The sequence below is a fragment of the Saccostrea cucullata genome, unplaced genomic scaffold, assembly GCF_032062105.1.
Source record: "Saccostrea cucullata isolate Sc308-1 unplaced genomic scaffold, CSIRO_AGI_Scuc_v1 ctg1758, whole genome shotgun sequence".
Classification (NCBI taxonomy): Eukaryota; Metazoa; Mollusca; class Bivalvia; order Ostreida; family Ostreidae; genus Saccostrea; species Saccostrea cuccullata.
In genome coordinates this window covers 57,396-76,287 of record NW_026919491.1, presented here as the reverse complement: position 1 = coordinate 76,287, position 18,892 = coordinate 57,396, and the positions used below count along the sequence as shown (strand labels likewise).

Here is an 18,892-nt window from a genome sequence, read left to right as displayed (position 1 = left end):
TAGTGAAATCAAATGCTTAAGACGACCATAAATTATTACTGAATTAATTACGTTGACCTTCATTGCTTAAATCGGAACTGCATGATGCTAAGGCATCCTGTATATATACCCGGTATGACACATGCAATTTTACACTAGTATAGCATCAGCATATATTTTTTAAAGGAATCTTAAAAAAAAGAGACACATTGATTATGTTATGTTATATATGATAACAAGCAGAGAAGAGAGAATGCTTCCCGATTGTTATTTTTGACATTTAATGGTAATTCTATTCTATTTTGCATGAGCACTGATTGTCATAAAACATCATAAAAATTCCAGCCTTACATTTCTATTGACCTTGACCTTTAACCTGCTTTACAAGAATATCACGGACAATTTAATTTAACTTAGGACTTTTGAGTTCTCAGTGGGGGTAGTGATTTTCAACCTTTATGAGCTCATAATACTCTTATTTGAAACTGTGTGTATTATTATTAACTACACATACTGATATTTTAACTTTATTTAAACTTCGGCATCAGGATCTCACAACAAATCGTGTAGAGCTAGTAACAATTATATTTTCCCGCGGTTCGCCAGTAATAGCGGGAAAATATTGTATTGACGGCACAGTGCATTATAATGGAAGGTTCCATTAGTAGCCAATAGCTATTAAGCGTAAAGAACAGGATTTCGAAATGTAATTCAGGTATTCACTTCTAGCCGCCGTGCGGCACGAGTTAGACGAAAATGGACGCCCAAGCAGTTCAAAGACAAATTAATGATACTGTACGCGCCTCGAATAATGAAATGCTGAGTAGTTTCTCGGAGCTTCTCGACAACAGGCTTACAGAGATGCAGATAACAATACATGAGAACCAGAAAGCTATTGCCGACAGACAAGAGGCTAGAATTGAACAAGTCGTGTCAGACGGATATAAATTCAAAAAACGCGGCAACGAAGAGCAGCACAAACACAACGTCAAGGTCCTATCAAAAGTGCAGGATGCCAGTGAACATTTGGAGGAAGGCAGTATTGAAGACGCTCAACGTAAAATAGCAGAAGGTGTGGACATTATAAAACATAGACAAAAATTAATAAAACTCGCAGATTCGTCAGAGGCGGGATGGAAGGCAGTTGACGAGTACGTTAAGAATCCTATAGCATCAGATTCCGATGACGAGAAGAGAATCACGAAAGCACAGACTCGGGCCGAGAGGAAACTAAAGGAGGAAAAGGCAAAGAAACGAAAAAACCTGAGAGAATTTACCAGGCCCTACCCAAAGCCAGTGTCGACACAGACAACGCCAAGTGAATCTACATGGAAGCCTGGGCATTGCTATCGCTGTAACAAGAGAGGTCACTGGAGAAAAGACTGCAAAAAAAAAAACTAGATGACAATAAGATAAGTACACTTGTTTATCAAAATAATCATTTGATTAAGCAGATAAACGACGGAGGGTATCAGAAGCAATCGTGCGTGGTAAATATTTCACCTGTAGGCTATTTACGGGAAAATATAGGTCAGTGGCGTTCGATTGGTACAAACAGGTATATTTTGGACGTTATTGAAAATGGCTATAAAATGCCATTGTTTACCACACCAGAACCCATAGAACTTAAGAATAATAGATCTGCGTTAGAAAACGGTGAGTTTGTAGATAAAGAAATTGAAAAATTGCTCATTAAAGGTTGCATAATGTATCAATAAACCAAGGGTTGTAAATCCATTGACGGTAGCGGGAAACAAAACAAAACTAAGGTTGGTATTAGATGCAAGACACATCAATCCTCATTTATTTAAAAACAAGCATAAATACGAGGATGCCTCTGTTTCAAAAAGCTTATTCGAATCAGGTGATTTCATTTTTTCATTTGATTTAAAAAGTGCATATCATCACATTAGAATGCATGAACTAGATGAGGAATACTTAGGTTTCAAATGGAAAAGCAAGTATTACGTTTTTAAAGTTCTGCCATTTGGCCTTAGTACAGCGGGATACATATTTTCGAAAGTTATGAGAGAGGTAGTCAAGTTTTGGAGGTCAAAAGGTCATAAAATGGTCATGTATTTAGATGATGGGATGGGAGGTGCCTCAACATTACACGAAGCAGAATTGGTGAGTTTAGAAATTCAGAAAGATTTAGACAAATTGGGGTTTCTCGTTGCAGCAGACAAGAGTCACTGGGAGCCAGTGCAAGAATTAGTATGGTTAGGGTTTGTATGGAACACTATAAACAATAAAATAATGGTGACGTCACCTAGGGTCAACAAACTCAAGGTTTGTATTGCAAATATTTTGGAAGGTTATGATGCTGGTTTTGTTTGGTTTGATGTAAAAAGTATCGCATCTGTGGTTGGACAAATAATCTCAATGCAAACGGTATTGGGTTATGATGTTAGACTAAGAACAAGGTATTTATACTTTTGTATTTTGGCACGTTCCAGTTGGTATTCAAGAGTTAGACTGTCTGCAGAGGCGGTAAGTGAATTAAGATTTTGGTTGACATCTGTTGAAGAAATGAATAACAATGGTACGTTGTTAAGTCAGTTGACAGAATCTGATGTAAGTAAGGTGTCAGTTTATTGTGATGCATCTAACACTGGTTTTGGAGGTCATTTGACCATATGTTCAGAGGGTGAACAAGTCGAATTTGAGTGGTATGGAGTTTGGAACGAATGGGAAAGTAAGCAAAGTTCTACTTGGAGAGAACTTGAGACAGTAAATAGAATATTGTCAAAATCAGTTGATAAAGTTGAAGGTAAATCTGTTGAGATAAACTCTGATAATAAGAATGTGCAGCATATTTTGAAAGTAGGGAGTAAAAAGAAAAAGTTACAAGACATTGCAATGTCAGTGCATAGATTATGCAATGAGAAGGATATCCAGATAACAGGTAAATGGATACCAATATCAGAAAACGTAAGAGCAGACTCTTTGAGCAGAATGACAGACTGTGATGACTGGTCAGTTAGACAATGTGTATTTGATTATTTCGACAATATCTGGGGACCACATACGTGTGATAGATTTGCAGATCGTCATAACAGTAAGTGTGAGAATTTTAATTCTAAGTATTGGTGCGCAGGATCAAGCGCTGTTGATGCGTTATCTCAGATGTGGACTGATCATTTGAACTGGGTTGTACCCCCTCCAAAATTAATTCCTTTAGTGGTAAGAAAACTTGAGAATGACAAATGCAAGTGTACTTTGGTAATTCCAGAGTGGAAATCCGCTCCGTTTTGGCCAATGTTGATTGATAAGGAGGGCAATTTTAAACATTATGTTAAAAATTTTTCGAAAATACAAAATATTCATGCAATTTGCAGGGGGAGAGGAAATAATGGAATATTTGGGAAAAAAGATCTGTTATTTAACATGATTTTTTTGAAGATAAAATTTTGATGCAGTTGACATATTTTTACAGGAATAGGACTACAGGACAGTATTAAAAGAAATGCAGAAAAACATGGCGTAGAACCAGGAAGTTATTTGGCGGATCTGTGTCCATATTTAAGCAGCTGGATTTTGTCAAGTAAAAGCGATAACACTAACAAATCCTACTTTAACGCTTTTAAGAGATGGGAAAAATTCATTAAAGTTCAAGGACACAGTGCGTTGCCGGCGAGTCCCATGCATGTGGCATTATACCTGACGCATTTATTACAAAACGGGTCATCTCAACATCCTGTGAACGCTGCCATTTATGCGATTAAGTGGGCTCATGAATGTGTAGGTTTACCAGATCCAACGAAGAATTCTTACGTTTCATCTCTACAAGAAGCTGCAAGACGGAAAGCTGGTCGTGCTGTGCAGAAAAAAGATCCTATTACCAAGGATGTGTTATTTGAACTTTGTGATAAATTCATTGATGAAAATGATTCGCTAATTCAGAAATCTTACCATGATTTTATTTTGTTTTGCTGGTTTTCTAAGGTTTGATGAAGCTATTTCTTTAACATTCAATGATGTGATTGTAGATGTGAATATCTTGTGCTTTGTATTAAAAAATCCAAAACAGATCAGTACAGACAAGGAAGCGAAGTCCTTGTCGCTAAGGGTTCAACGTCTGCATGTCCTGTCAATATGTATAAGAAATACCTAGAGCTTTTAGGTCCAATTGATGACAATCATTTTTTCTTATTTAGACCAATTTTTAGGTCAAAAGATGTTTGTAAATTAATATATAAAAACAAAAAACTTAGTTATACAGCAGCTAGAAGCAATCTTGTATCATTGTTGAAAACAGTTATGGGTGAACATGTTAACATAGGAATTCATTCTTTAAGGGCGGGTGGGGCAACTGTGGCAGCCAACTCAAATGTGGATGAGAGATGTTTGAAAAAGCACGGTAGATGGAGAAGTGATAGTGCTAAAGATGGTTACATTGTAGACTCTTTGGAAAAAAGGCTCATGGTCTCAAGGTCATTGGAAATATAATTTTATTTATATTATTCACAGTTGTCCATACACCCCCTTCTTTGTGTTTTTTCTAGAGCAATCACGGCTGGCTGTCAGGCAATGTATGTTTGTGTTGTGTTTTTATTTTAATGTGAGTAGAGTTAATACTTATATTTTCCCGCGGTTCGCCAGTAATAGCGGGAAAATATTGTATTGACGGCACAGTGCATTATAATGGAAGGTTCCATTAGTAGCCAATAGCTATTAAGCGTAAAGAACAGGTTTTCGAAATGTAATTCAGGTATTCACTTCTAGCCGCCGTGCGGCACGAGTTAGACGAAACTTGACATAAATTTTATTTTTCTTTCCACATGTCAATATTATTGTGGTTATTTAATGTTAGTATATTCATATATAGTAATAAAGTTGCGAGGTCCGTTCACAACTCCCCCTGCATCCAGCGGCACCTGGCAACGGACACAGGTTTTCTAGAGTTTTTAAAATCGATTTTCATCGTTTTATCTCTAGTTTTTGCCTGGCCGGCCCTGATGCTATGTAAAGGGGGCTTTAGAATTTTAAATATTATGCTGTCATGTAAAGAAAAGGACAGGTTACGTCATGTTTTTCTGCATTAATATGGTGATGAATAATGTGTTTTTTGAAAGTATTGTTGTAATACAGTATTTAATAAATTACGGGCGTCCAGCAATCACGGCTGGCTGTCAGGCAATGTATGTTTGTGTTGTGTTTTTATTTTAATGTGAGTAGAGTTAATACTACGCAATATCGCGAGTACCTCGCATCTCTCTCACGAACTACCGCTCTTTTGCAGAGAAGTCGAGAAAGCTTTAAATCTCACAAGATTTCTGGGGCATATGGTATCGTTTACAGCAGTGACAGTCGATGATTCTAAAAAATTTATGCCGAAAGTACAATACGTTGCCATGAATTGATCTTTAAATAGAGATGTTTCTGAATATGAATCGAATCCGAATCGGAAAATGAATCTGAATCGGTGAGATCCCGATCCCGATTTGAAAACTGAGAGAAAAACATTAGAAAGAGATATATCTTCCTAATCACACAATTTAAAATGTCATGTACATGTAACAATATGGGAAATAAATAATGCATGGTGTTTATATTTTTGTCATTGGGATTGTTATTGGTATGAAAGAGTTAGACAAGTCAAATTCTGTAGATTTAATAAAAGAGCAGGTACATGTACCCTTTCAATTCACGGGAAATCCTGCTCGTAAAGTATTATTGTTGTATTTTTCATTAGCTTACATTATTTTTTCCTCACAAGAATCGTTTTCTGGACCTTATTTTGAGTAAATGTTTCCATGCGAGTCAATTTACATACATATTAATACGTAATTAAAATTTATGTCGGAATTTTTTTTTTTCAACAACCCCATGGTAATGCATTTATATTTTGTCCAAGGTTTTCGGTCATTGTAGCATTGATATCAATACATTTCTAGTTTAACGCTTCTTTTTATTTATTTCGCGAAAAATTTCTTTCATGAGCGTTGTTATTATGTGTGATGATAATAATTAAAATATTGATTAAATTAATCACTAGTAAACAAAGATCTAGTGAGTTAAAAATACAATAATACAAAACTGGAAGATTTTGTAAGTATTGATACTAATTACTTCATAAGGTATGTAACTGAACAAAACATTCTTAAGGAGCCTAAAACTCTACAGAGATTGTTTATTATTGAGGACAAACTGTAATTTTAATGGGATTATAATGTGAAGTATGTAATGAAAATTTTTTTCCGAAAGGGTAGGGGATTTCCCCCAATGGCTATATCTCCCCCCGTTCTTACGTACCTGTTATCATTAATTTTGACGTCTTGAACTAAGAAGCCGATCAGTATTGATGAGGAAAATGTCAAAGTAGCCCCCCCCCCATATCTTTTGAGTCGTTAAATTTTGTTATAAAGCAAACAAATATGAACTTTTCATCCCCTCTTTTGGGATAAACTTTGATCGAAGAGAATTAAAAAACCCTCAAACATGGACAGGTTTATCACACCTGCCTATGAGAGTTTATTAATATGCCCCCCTCCTTCATCACCACCTACGGAAAATCCCTGATTCACCTTTGACATTTCCAACACCCCCCCCCCCAGCCCAGCAAAAAAAAAAAAATGAAGCTATCTTGATTTACTTAATATTTTTTCACTTTGTTACATCCATATAGAAGTACGATTAAAAACGTAAGATAAACATAAGGAAACTTATTTCTTGCGGGATATTTGTTTATTCGGGGGTAGGGGTGGGGGTTTAAAAAACACATTAATGTTTTATACAGGTTATTGATTGATATACTAAAGACAAAAACAATCTCAGTGTACAATATAGAAATTTAAGCATTTTTTTTATTTCGGGATCGGAATCCCGCCGATTCAGATTCGTTTCATATTCATTTTCAGATTCGGATTCGTTTCATATTCAGAAACATCTCTAATAGAAGATTATCTAAAAAGGTAAGTTTAGAATATTTTAGCAGCTTTAGAATGTGACGATTTTCAATGCAAATTTAATTAAAAGAGTTTGCTTAGTTTAACAAAAGGCCCATGGGCCTTATAGGTCACATGAGCATTATGCAACAATTTTCAAACTATTTAATTTGATTCATGTTTTAAGCAAGATGCTATGGCATTCACAATTTTGAAAGAGGCACCATTTGATCATCATAACAATACACATAGCAGTTGCTTAGTTTGTTTACATAATACCCATAGGCAGGGTGGGGGAACAAAAAATGCATTTCAAGTAATCAGTAATATTCAGCAATAATCAGTAATGCCCCTATCACACATGAACCCCTGACCCTTAGGCCTAGATCCACACATTGCACAATTTTTGAAAAGGCACCCTTGCTTTTCAAAAATATTTGATTAATACCAAGGAGCAGATCTCAAACAATTCATCCAGTTTCAGTATATAAGTACATCCCCCCCCATGGTACCCCTGACCCTCGGGCCTTGAAATTCACAATTCTGGAAGATTAGGGTCCTTGCTCATCATAACTACATAGGTAGTTCATCTGCTTAATACCTAAGAGCAGAGAAGAAAATTTTCAAAATTTAATGTATTTTCACTATATAATCAATAGAGCCCCACCCTATCACTAGAACCCCTGACCCTAGGGCCATAAAATCAAAATTTTGGAAGAGGTATTCTTGCTCATCATAACTATGTACTTCGTTTATTTAATTCCTAGAAGCAGAAAAGAATTTTTTTCAAAGAATTCATGTATTTCCATTATATAATCAACAGAGCCCCACCCTAACACTAGAACCCCTGACCCCGGGGCCATAAATTTTACAATTTTGGTAGAGGCACTCTTGCACATCATAACTATGCACTTAGTTAGCTTATTTAATACTCAGAAGCAGAGAAGAAAATTTTCAAAGAATAAATGCATTTTCACTATATAATCAATAGAGCCCCGCCCTAACACTAGAACCCCTGACCCTAGGGCCATAAAATTCACAATTTTGGTAGAGGCACTCTTGCTCATCATAACTATGCACTTAGTTAGTTTATTTAATACCCAGGAGCAGAGAAGAAGAATGCATTTTCACTATATACTTATTTAGCCCCACCCTAGCACTAGAACCCATGACCCCGGGGCCATAAATTTTACAATTTTGGTAAAGGCACTCTTGCTCATTATAACTATGCACTTAGTTAGTTTATTTAATACTCAGGAGCAGAGAAGAAGATTTTCAAAAAATTCATGCATTTTCACTATATAATCAATAGAGTCTCGCCGTAACACCCGAACCCCTGACCCTAGGGCCATAAAAATCACTATTTTGGTAGAGACACTATTGCTCATCATAACTATGCACTTAGTTAGTTTATTTAATACCCAGGAGCAGAGAAGAAGATTTTCAAAGAAATAATGCATTTTCACTATATACTTATTTAGCCCCACCCTAGCACTAGAACCCCTGACCCCGGGGCCATAAATTTCACAATTTTGGTAGAGGCACTCTTGCACATCATAACTATGCACTTAGTTAGCTTATTTAATACTCAGGAGTAGAGAAGAAGATTTTCAAAGAATTCATGAATTTTCACTATTTAATCTATAGAGCCCCGCCCTAACACTAGAACCCCTGACCCTAGGGCCATAAAATTCACAATTTGGTAGAGGCACTATTGCTCATCATAACTATGCACTTAGTTAGTTTATTTAATACCCAGGAGCAGAGAAGAATATTTTCAAAGAAATAATGCATTTTCACTATATACTTATTTAGCCCCACCCTAGCACTAGAACCCCTGACCCTGGGGCCATGAATTTCACAATTTTGGTAGAGGACTCAATGTTGATTACAATCATGCAAACAGTTTAACTGCTTGATGTCCAGGAGTAAAGAAGAAGATTTTTAAAGATTGCATTAATTTTAGTTGTTTTTGCCTCACCCCCAAGGCCCCAGGGGGGCAGGGACCATGAAATTCACAATTTTTGTTCCCCTTTTACCCATAGATGCTTTGTGCCAAATTTGGTTGAAATTGGTTCAGTGGTTGCAGAGAAGAAGCTGAAATGTTCAAATGTTAACGGACGACGCACGACGAGTTTACTCAGGTGACCTAAAACTATCAGAAACAAGATGTGTTTGTAAAACGCTATGCGCCAGGTGGCAACAAAGCTCGACAAAGCTATTTTTAGCATATTGGTAACGGTCAGTGTCACAAGGTCATTGACCTTGATGTCATTTGAAAGAATTTAATTAGTGTAGTATGCATACTAAATACGATGTCTCTATTTCTTATGGTTCAAAAGTTATGGTGGGAGTTCGTAAAAGCTATTTTAAGCATAAAGATCATAATCACATTCACAAAGTCGTTGATCTTGGTGTTAACTGAAAAAAGGTTATTAGTGTGTTATGCATACCAGATATGAAGTCTCTATCACGTATGGTACAAAAGTAATGGCGAAAAGTTGGGGGTTAAAATTTTTAGCGTATAGGTCACTGTCAAGATGACGAAGGACATTTACCTTGATGTCATTTGAAAGAAGTTTATTAGTGGAGTATTCATGCCAATTATGAAGTCTCTATCTCTCATGGTCCAAAAGTTATGGCGAAGGTTTAAGTTGACAACAGAAAGAGAGACAAACAGATGAATAGACAAACAGATAAACAGACAGACAAATAGACAGGACAAAAACAATATACGCCCTGGATCTATCGATCCGGGCGCATACATTGTAAAAAATGTAACATTTTAAATCTCTGAAACATTGATTAAACTGGTTCAGCAAGGTATTTTTTTTACTAATCTGTAATAAATTCTACAATGATCGATCTTGCATTTTTAAATATGAAATAGCACATTTGCCCACATCAATCAAGCGTTTCCTATCTTCCTCTCGAAAGAATTCCGCTAAATTAAGTAATCGCGATATCAAGTATTGGTGTGAAAACTTTGAAATACGCATCAACACTGTAAAATGGTAAATAATTCTTTTTAATAATGATTTTAACTTATATGATCATTTTAGGGTTGGTTATCTATAATGACTCGGGACGTTAAACAATATACAATCAATCAATCTATAATGACTCTATCACAATCTAAAACTATGTGAAGATGTTTTTGTGCATTTAGAAACTATCATGCTAGATTTTTGGGGTTTTTTTTCTTTTTTTTTTGGGGGGGGGGTTATTAAATACTGTATAATTATGCTATTAGCGTATAAATAGCTAACCACTCTTGCATTAAGTACTGTTACAATTTTTATGATATTGTGAGAGTTAAAATGGTAAAAAAAAAATATGATTTTGAGGGTCAAATCTGCTCTAGGGCAAAAAACAAAACAAAATCAAAAACAAACTAGAGGTACTGTGAGCGATGAGCTCACTAAATGATACCCCCCGCCTCCCATATGTTTAAAACTGGTGAAAAAGTCCATGTTTTCCTGTGGCCAGGAAACCCTAAATATGTGTCAGATCAAAAAGTAAAATAGGAGGTGCACAATGGCAATATGTAATAAAGATTCTGTGAAAGTTGCATCAAATTTCATTCAGTGGTATGAGAGGAGTTGCAGATAAGAGATGGGTACCCCAAAGCGTAACAGACGGACGGACGGACAGATGTACAGAAGGACGGAATTAACGATTACTATATACCCTCCCACTATTCAAGCGGGGGGTATAACAAACGAACGAACAAAAACAAAAACAGTAGCCTAATTAAAAATATCATTTTAAAAAATTCAAGTCTTTTTGTGATTTCTTGAACATGTTGAAGTTTCTTTTTAAGAAATGATATCAGACCTAACCTGATATTTTCGCAAAACAGGACATAAAGCAAATAATCACTATTCCTTTATATGCAAGACTGGTATTTCTTTTTCAGCATTTCAATGTTCCGAGTAACTATGTTATATTTGTACTTACGATCTTAAGTAATGTTTCAGATACTCGTTAGTACATGTAAATTGAATAACAGTAAAAGCACTTTAAGTTACACCTCTTAAATGAAAAGGTAATATTTAAACTTTTAATTTTTTTTTTTGAGTTTTCACTATTACACATTACACATTCCAAGCAAAGAAGAAATCATTTCATGTTTTGATTTGTCAAGTGGACATATGCAGTTTCCTGTATGAAAGTGTTTCAATAGATAATCATCTAAAACACACTTCCAATCGACATGATGCAATTGGATAATTACACACTTGTATCATGAAATTGGATAATTACAGTCGTAAAAATTCGCATTAAATATTTTTTTTCTCTGTGTCCTTAGTGGATGGCCTTTAAAATACCACAATGACGAGTATATTATTACCCCTGTGAAAAGGTGTAAAATAAAGCGGGGGATTCTTTTCTTTTTTTTTTTTTGGTTTTGTCATATTTTACGTCAAACCGTTTGGAAATACATGTACCTAACAACTTTTTATTTATTATCAAATGCTTCATTCAGAATGAATAAAATAGTTGTGTCTTTCAATATTTCAGAGAATGACCCTCAATTGTCTAAAGTAGTGGAATAATATGAATAAGGAAAACACCTACAATGTATTCATTAATTCCGAAGCATTGGATGATATGTTTCCTCCATGGCTACTCTTCAACTTATCAATAACTCAATAACTTTTAAAATATCACTGCTCTGTTTGTTTTAGAAGAGACTTGAAATTAGATATACAAAAAATAGGAGTGTCTTTCGTTGGTATGACAGAACTAATGAATCAGATGAAGCAGAATTTGTTCATTTTCTTACCTGAAAAAAAAAAATCTTAACCCGACTTTTATATACTTATTATATTGAAGACATATTGTCAATTAACAATAGTGATTTCCATTCTTATGTCGACACTGTATATAATGAGGAACTTGAAATAAGACAGTCTTATATATCTGTTTCATAACATACAGATATTGACTGGGTAAAAGTGCAACAAGTGCAATGTTGCCCGAGGCCGCAGACCAAGGGCAACATTTTCACCTTCAGGTCCAACAAATCATATGTAGCCCTTATACCTAGTCAATAGCTGTTTTGTTAAACCCTTCACTACTCACTTAAGATTGATCAATTAAATCAATACACGCTATTTTATCAATTATTTTTTAAGGAAAAATATTGCTTCTTCAGTAAATATAAAACATCAAGTTGAGAAAGAATAAAATCAATTATATATCTATTGTACCACAAAAAGTATTTATCACAAAACATACTCTTTCCTTCCTCTTTACCTTGCTGTTAGCAACACCCCTTGTAACTCTTAACTTCGGCTATTTTAGAGTCGCCGATATTGAACGACGATTAATTACTTGTGACGTAACAGACGAGTGACGTTGCGGTCTAACAATTCTTATATAAGACCGGTCAATAGTGAAATTGTTAGACCGACGTAATAAACAGATCTATATTTTTGTTGGACTTTTTATAAGTAATAAATATGTAGAATGATATTTATAAGAGTATAACAACTGGATATATTGACTGACTTTTTCATACTGGTTGTTATTCCATTATTGACCCATTATGAAATCAACGGATTTTCATGGGAGGGGGGGGGGTACCATGTTCGGCATGTGATGCTTACGTGTACTCCTCCATTGCACTTGATTTCGTCTCTGATGTTTGAAATTCAATGTTTGCTACGCTCCTATTTTGTGATGTTCAATGGACCTTTACGTTATTCTTCTTGATACAGTTTTAATGAGATTTTAAAGTGAGCACATTGATATATTTTATTAAAACGTGAAGTCTTCAATACACTTAAGTATTTAAGTATTTATCATCGTAGATTCTTTTAAAATCAACACTTTTTTATTTCATCAGAAAATCATTAACAGTTAAAAGGTAGAAAAAAAACACAGAGTAAGTTTTCATTGTTTATTCTTGATTTTTCAATAGTACATCAGTCGCCCGCGTGGCGAAGTGGTTAGAGCGTCTGCTCTAGAGTCGCGAAGTAAGGAGTTGATCCTTACGTCGCGGGTTCGAATCCCACTGTGGGATGTGGAGACTGGTCCTTCGGATGAGACCGTATAAACCGAGGTCCCGTGTCGCAGTAGGTGCTGGCACGAAAAAGATCCCTCCCTGCTCAATGGCCCTGCGTGCCGAGTATAGGACAAAATTTGCAGCTCTCCATCGGCAAATGGTGGCGTCTCCATATGAGTTAAAAATTCTCGAGAGGGATGTTAAACAATATACAATCAATCAATCAATCAATAGTACATGTACAATGCAAAATCTATTATAACTAGTTTTCAATTTAGAGATGTTCTTTAACAGTATTTTTCTTTTTTTCATAAGGACTATACATAAGTTATCTTCTGATTTTGATTTTTTTTCAAAGAAGAGAAATATTTTAAGGTCAAGATCTAGTAAATAACTTTAGACTATTTTTTGGTGCAAGATCCATTATGACGTCATTATCAATTTCAACTTTCTTTTTCCTGTACTTTACGGCTTAAGCAGAATTATGTAGAAAATAGGGTATTTTCATGACATTCAATTTGAAATCATATGAAAAGTTAACCGGATACCTATATTAAATTTGATTTAAGGAAGAGGCCATAAACATACAAATTACCGTTTTCTGAGAGACTGTAGGCAATCTGAATACATTTCCTTTGTCGAGTATGAAAAAGTCTCCCATATTCATGACTGATTTTCAATTTAATTTTTCATTATAAATGACCATTTTAAAATACAGTGTTTCATCTTGTTTACCTACAAATTATGCCCCGAAACACCTTATTTGACAAAGCTGAAGTTTTAAAGCATCAGTAGAGGAATTTACTTCTCATATTTGAGATCTTTATTTAAAATCTCTAAGCACCTTACAATTACTAGATCTTGACCTTAAAAGTCATAATTTTGAAAAGGAATTAATTATCTATTGATGTATTAAAGGTTGTTTGCCATTTTTCTAGAGAGATGAATGCATGCATATATTTTTAGCGCATTGCTGATAAATCTATAGATCTTTGATTACCTCCTCTGCGATAAGATTTTTCGACGTCTTTTTTAAGACATTTAAATCTGAAATCAAATTTCAATAAAAACTTGACACACTTTACGGTTGAAGGGCTTGTGTTACTTAATACTTCATGATGGGAGGTTTTTTTTCTTTCTTTTTTTTTTTTTTTTTTTTTTTTTTTGTAAATTTCAGACTAAAACAAGAAAACAAGAATAATTTGAAAAGGCTATCAAAACGGTTTGCAGGGGAAAAAAAGGACACATGCCATTGTCAGCATCCTCCGTTATCTTATTTATTAATAAGCCATATAGTTTCACAATGTAGTTCTGTTTTATACAGAACCCATTGGAGTGATAATTACAGCATTTTATCTAACGTTACCCCACTTGGCTTATCGATTTGCGAAAAAAGGAGAGAGAAGTAAATTTAAAAGGGCCCCACAAAAAATCGAGTGATTTTCATTCCGAAATAGTTCGTGTCCGCATGATGTTCAAACGTGAATGCATTCAGTTCATGGTTATTTTTGACACTTCATTCTGAATAGAGTAACTTTATCTGATAGTGATTTCTTTAGATGACATCGTAATTACTAATGATAATTATGCTAAAGTATTTTAGGTTGTGTGCACGAATAAGAAACGTTGAAATATTTACCATATTAAGATGAGGATAATAAGTTAAATTTTATGCTTGACGAGTCATTATAGTTTATGTACATGTACCTGCCAAAACTATTGATTGAACTTTATTTGATTGATTTAAATATAATTTAATATTTTTTTTATTTGTTTATCATAACAAATTATGTTTGGAATACTTGTAAAATTACTGTAAAATCACATATTTTCGTGCATTAGGTCAAATTTTGGAGGTCCCTGGTCTCCAAAAAACCAAATAGATATTGTCAATCAGAAACTCAAGCATCTTCTTGATGTCAACTTCAGAGTACTTGTATGTGCAATCAGAATTTATTTTAACGAAATAACTTGCAAATGACCAATGACCAAGTAAGTAACTTTACGAGTTCCATTTTTATTGAAAAAGCAGCTGTCAATGATATCAAAAAGCCTGGACTTTAATTTATCTTGGGGAATGGTTATGTATAAAGTTGAAAAGTCGTATTTTTTTAAGTTGTTGATTTTTAAAAATTCTTTTGATTTCAAATTGTCAAGAAGTTTTTTGTAAATTTTAGTATCTACATCTGATTAACACCACTAAGTCACAAATGACTGTCTGTTCGTATTTAATAGCACATGTCATTACGAGGTCACAGTTTATGTGACCGCTTTTCATCACATAGTTTCATATATATATAAATATATATATATATATATATATATATATATATATATATATATATATATATATATATATATATATATATATATAAAAAAAACTTTAAAACACTTTTCGAAATATTTCAGCCGTGTCACCGGCCTTCATCAGTCGTGTTTATTTAAATGCATAGCAACTCAACATATATATGCGCAACGACAGAATGATACATATGTAAATATATATGAATATATTGTTGCGCAGTACTCTTGATGTTTTTTCCTTTACTACTGTCAATATCTTGGTGAGGACTAACGAAAGAGGTTTTGTTTAACATTTACTAAATCCCCCAATGTATCTTTGTTTGTAAGGTGTTTTATGAAGTTTCGGAATCCAATATATAGGGTAGTTTAAATTCATTTTGGCTCTCTGGAACATTAAAAATATCTAAAACTGACACTGATTTTGAAGAATTTCTTCCCTAAAAAGGGAAGAATGAGTATAAGTAGGATTACCAATCGTATAATAAAATCTTAGTTGTTAAAAAATATAATTAATATAATGAGCCTTACAAACGAAGACGATGTCGTTACCCGCTTTGTCGGTAGGGACCAGTACGTACTGATCATGTAGTCTACATGTATCTAATTCTTTTTTTCACTTCTGGATTATTGAACACAGAAGGATAGATGGTTTTCATATTGCACCTCAATCTTTTAATTCGCGACTATAATATGGAGCTGATACATTTAATTCATTCTGACAGGTTGTCAACGTCTTTTTTTTTTTATATCTGTCCCATCGTCTGGCGTAATTTTCAACAGAATCCATAATATTTATAAAATTCTGACTCCATTTGAAGGATCGGGTTTCCCTATGTTTAGGATCTTTTAAAGTAAGTGATCTAAGGTCCTCATTATTAAATATATTTTACGTCACCTGTAATAACGTGTCCAGCAGGACTATAGTTATAGGGTGAAGAAAACATGAACAAGATGGAGGATTTCAAAATCCATGTAATGGTAATGGTTATTTAATTGAATGTTTTTGCAAAGTAATTTTAATTTAATTAATTACTTTTTCATGTTATTGACCCCATCCCTGGTTGGTTTGGACATATTCTATTGTTAAGATGTTGCAACAAAAGGATTGGACACAAGTACTTAATACTTAGAAAGTCCTCTCCTCTCCTTCCCTGGTTCAGATAAGGCAAACTGATAGAAAGTGTAAAACATAATAACTTCATTATATACCTAAAACTATTCTAAGAACATTTTGTATTTTATCTTTTAAATTTGGTATAAATAGGACCGCGCGACTTTTTATACAAACGGCAAGTAATTGTTGCTATTTGACAGTGATTGAAACTTTAATTGCCACTACATGTATATATACGTACATTAATTATGAATATTTTTTAAGATTTTGAAAGGGACAGACAAGGACGAGTATTTTACTTTTGAAATTATACCTGCATTTCCTAATGATTATTTTTTATACAACGAACTCAAGTCGTATGTGACGTACAATATACCGTAGATTTTTTTTTTTACAAAAAAGTCGGTCTGCGAGATTTCTGTTTTTTTTATATTAAATATGAGTGAAATTACGAAATTTTACAATTATCATTAATTACTACTGATATTTATTATTTACGATGTCGAATTCTACTGATTTTATGATGAGCAGTTGGCCATGGCCAACAAGTTGTACAGGTAATACCCATGGACTTCCTGTGTATACTATTTGTGTATAGTGATTAGCGATTCCCACGGTCTGCACGACTGTGAATGCCTCAGGGTGCCACGCATTTAAAATTTAGTCCCTCCCCTTACCTGAGAAAACTGTACGGTTAAAAATCTCGGCCTTTAAAAGATACCCTGCTGTGTGTTGGTTTTTCTAACTTCTCATAAAAATTCCAAAGATAACGCTGGGAAATCTATCAAGATTTAATTCTCAGGATCATCAAAATCTTGTTTAAATGATAAGGTGCATAAAAACTTTAGGACATTATATATATTCTTTTAAAACTTAGGCCGTATTTATATTTTTAATACCAAATGCAACATTGTTAACACAATATCTCGTAAAGGATACGAAAACACACATAAATATCGTTTTATATCTAGTTCAGCTCACCCATTATTACTTATTCCTCTGCGCAAAGTTCAATTTCCGTATTTCCGCACAATTTTATGTTGACTTTTGAATTTTCAAGTAAATGATTACATGGTTTTACTTATTATCATGGATAAAATACTAATCCAATGAAGCGCATTGATGTGGTAAAATTGAACATTTTGACCTGTCTTAAAAAGTTTATTCTGATATGATGACATACCCATTTCTTTAGAAAGGTAAAAAATCGGACAAATGGTTCATTAGAATACCTGTTTAACATATGTATTTCATAATTATAATAGCTAATCAAATTGAGGGTTTCCATACACACCGAGTAGGCACGTGTTAAACCAAGACGTGTTATGGTAACTCCAATTAACATGATAGCTAGCTTTATAATTATGTACAGATTAGTTTCCATACGTGTGTTCAAAAGCAGGACTCTCTCTCTCTCTCTGATAACTATAAAAAATCTCCATTTTGGTGTAACTTACAATTTCGAATAGGCAATGTACTCACCTTTACTTAGTATTCTGCAATACATTGACTTTTCACAAACCTGTATTGTTTATAGATTTTTTTGTAGATGAATCACTGCCCAGTAATCGTTATCGTTTCGTTTTACATCAATTGAATCCTAACCCCAAACTTATGGGGATCCGGGTTAGAATAAGTCCTCAGTACCCCCTTGCTTATCGTAAAAGGCGACTAAATGGGGCGGTCCTTCGGATGAGACCGTATAAACCGAAGCCCCGTGTCACAGCAGGTGTGGTACGATAAAGATCCCTCCCTGCTCAAAGGCCGTAAGTGCCGAGCATAGGCCTAAATTTGCTCTCCTTCACCGGCAATGGTGACGTCTTCATATCAGAAAAATATTCTGGAGAGGGACGTTAAACAGTATACAAGCAATCAATCAATCAATCAACCAAACTTATATTCGAAGCCCCTGATGAAGGGGTCATTAATTTCAGACTTTAATAGAGGCACCTTAGCTGACCGATGACAGGTGCTTAATTGTTTTGCTGAAAAGTTACATACATGTAGTAGTAAACTAATTTTGAAAGACGGAAGGATATGGTGATAACGAACAGTATTCAATTTCAAAGTCCATAAAAGAATACAAAATAGGAACAGAGCAAACACGGACCTCCGAAACATCAGAGGTGGGATCAGGTGCCATGGAGGAGTGAGAAACAACGCACTTTCCATATGTACATGTAATAATACTGCCCTATAAAATTAGAAACCATGACCAATGGACCACAATATTCATATGTACTGAAGATTAACATTCTTATGTTGGATTTCAATACCTGACTACGAAAGCTTTTGGGCTCATTTTCGTAGGTAACAAAAAGTTCTCGTAATAAAGCGAAAACTTTGCGAATAAACGCGTAACCTTTGCGTTATAACATGTAACTCGCATAACTTTCGCATCAGAACGCGTACCTTTCGCAATATAACGCGAAACTTTCGCGTAATACCGCGAAACGTTCGCGTAATAAGGGGTTAAGTACTAAGGAGGTTAAGTATAGATGGATATTAATTACATATTGATCGAAGAGGAAAGGTTTACTTTTCTCATTTTTTCTTCAATATATACATGTATATAGCCAAGGTGTTATTGAAAAT

The 18,892-nt window shown here is 34.3% G+C and overlaps 2 protein-coding genes across 2 annotated transcripts; both read left to right on the top strand.

The window, feature by feature from the left end:
- Nucleotides 1-561: 561 nt before the first annotated feature.
- LOC134232710 (uncharacterized) lies at nt 562-1,656 on the top strand. The gene has a single exon (XM_062714696.1). The coding sequence runs from the start codon at nt 736-738 to the stop codon at nt 1,378-1,380; it is 645 nt and encodes a 214-aa protein (XP_062570680.1). The 5' UTR covers nt 562-735; the 3' UTR covers nt 1,381-1,656.
- Nucleotides 1,657-1,709: 53 nt separating this feature from the next.
- Nucleotides 1,710-3,873, top strand: LOC134232701 (uncharacterized). Its single transcript, XM_062714689.1, has 2 exons — nt 1,710-1,947; nt 1,982-3,873. Exons 1-2 carry the CDS (start codon nt 1,929-1,931, stop codon nt 3,391-3,393), a joined length of 1,431 nt encoding a protein of 476 aa, XP_062570673.1. The 5' UTR covers nt 1,710-1,928; the 3' UTR covers nt 3,394-3,873.
- The last annotated feature ends 15,019 nt before the right edge of the window (nt 3,874-18,892 follow it).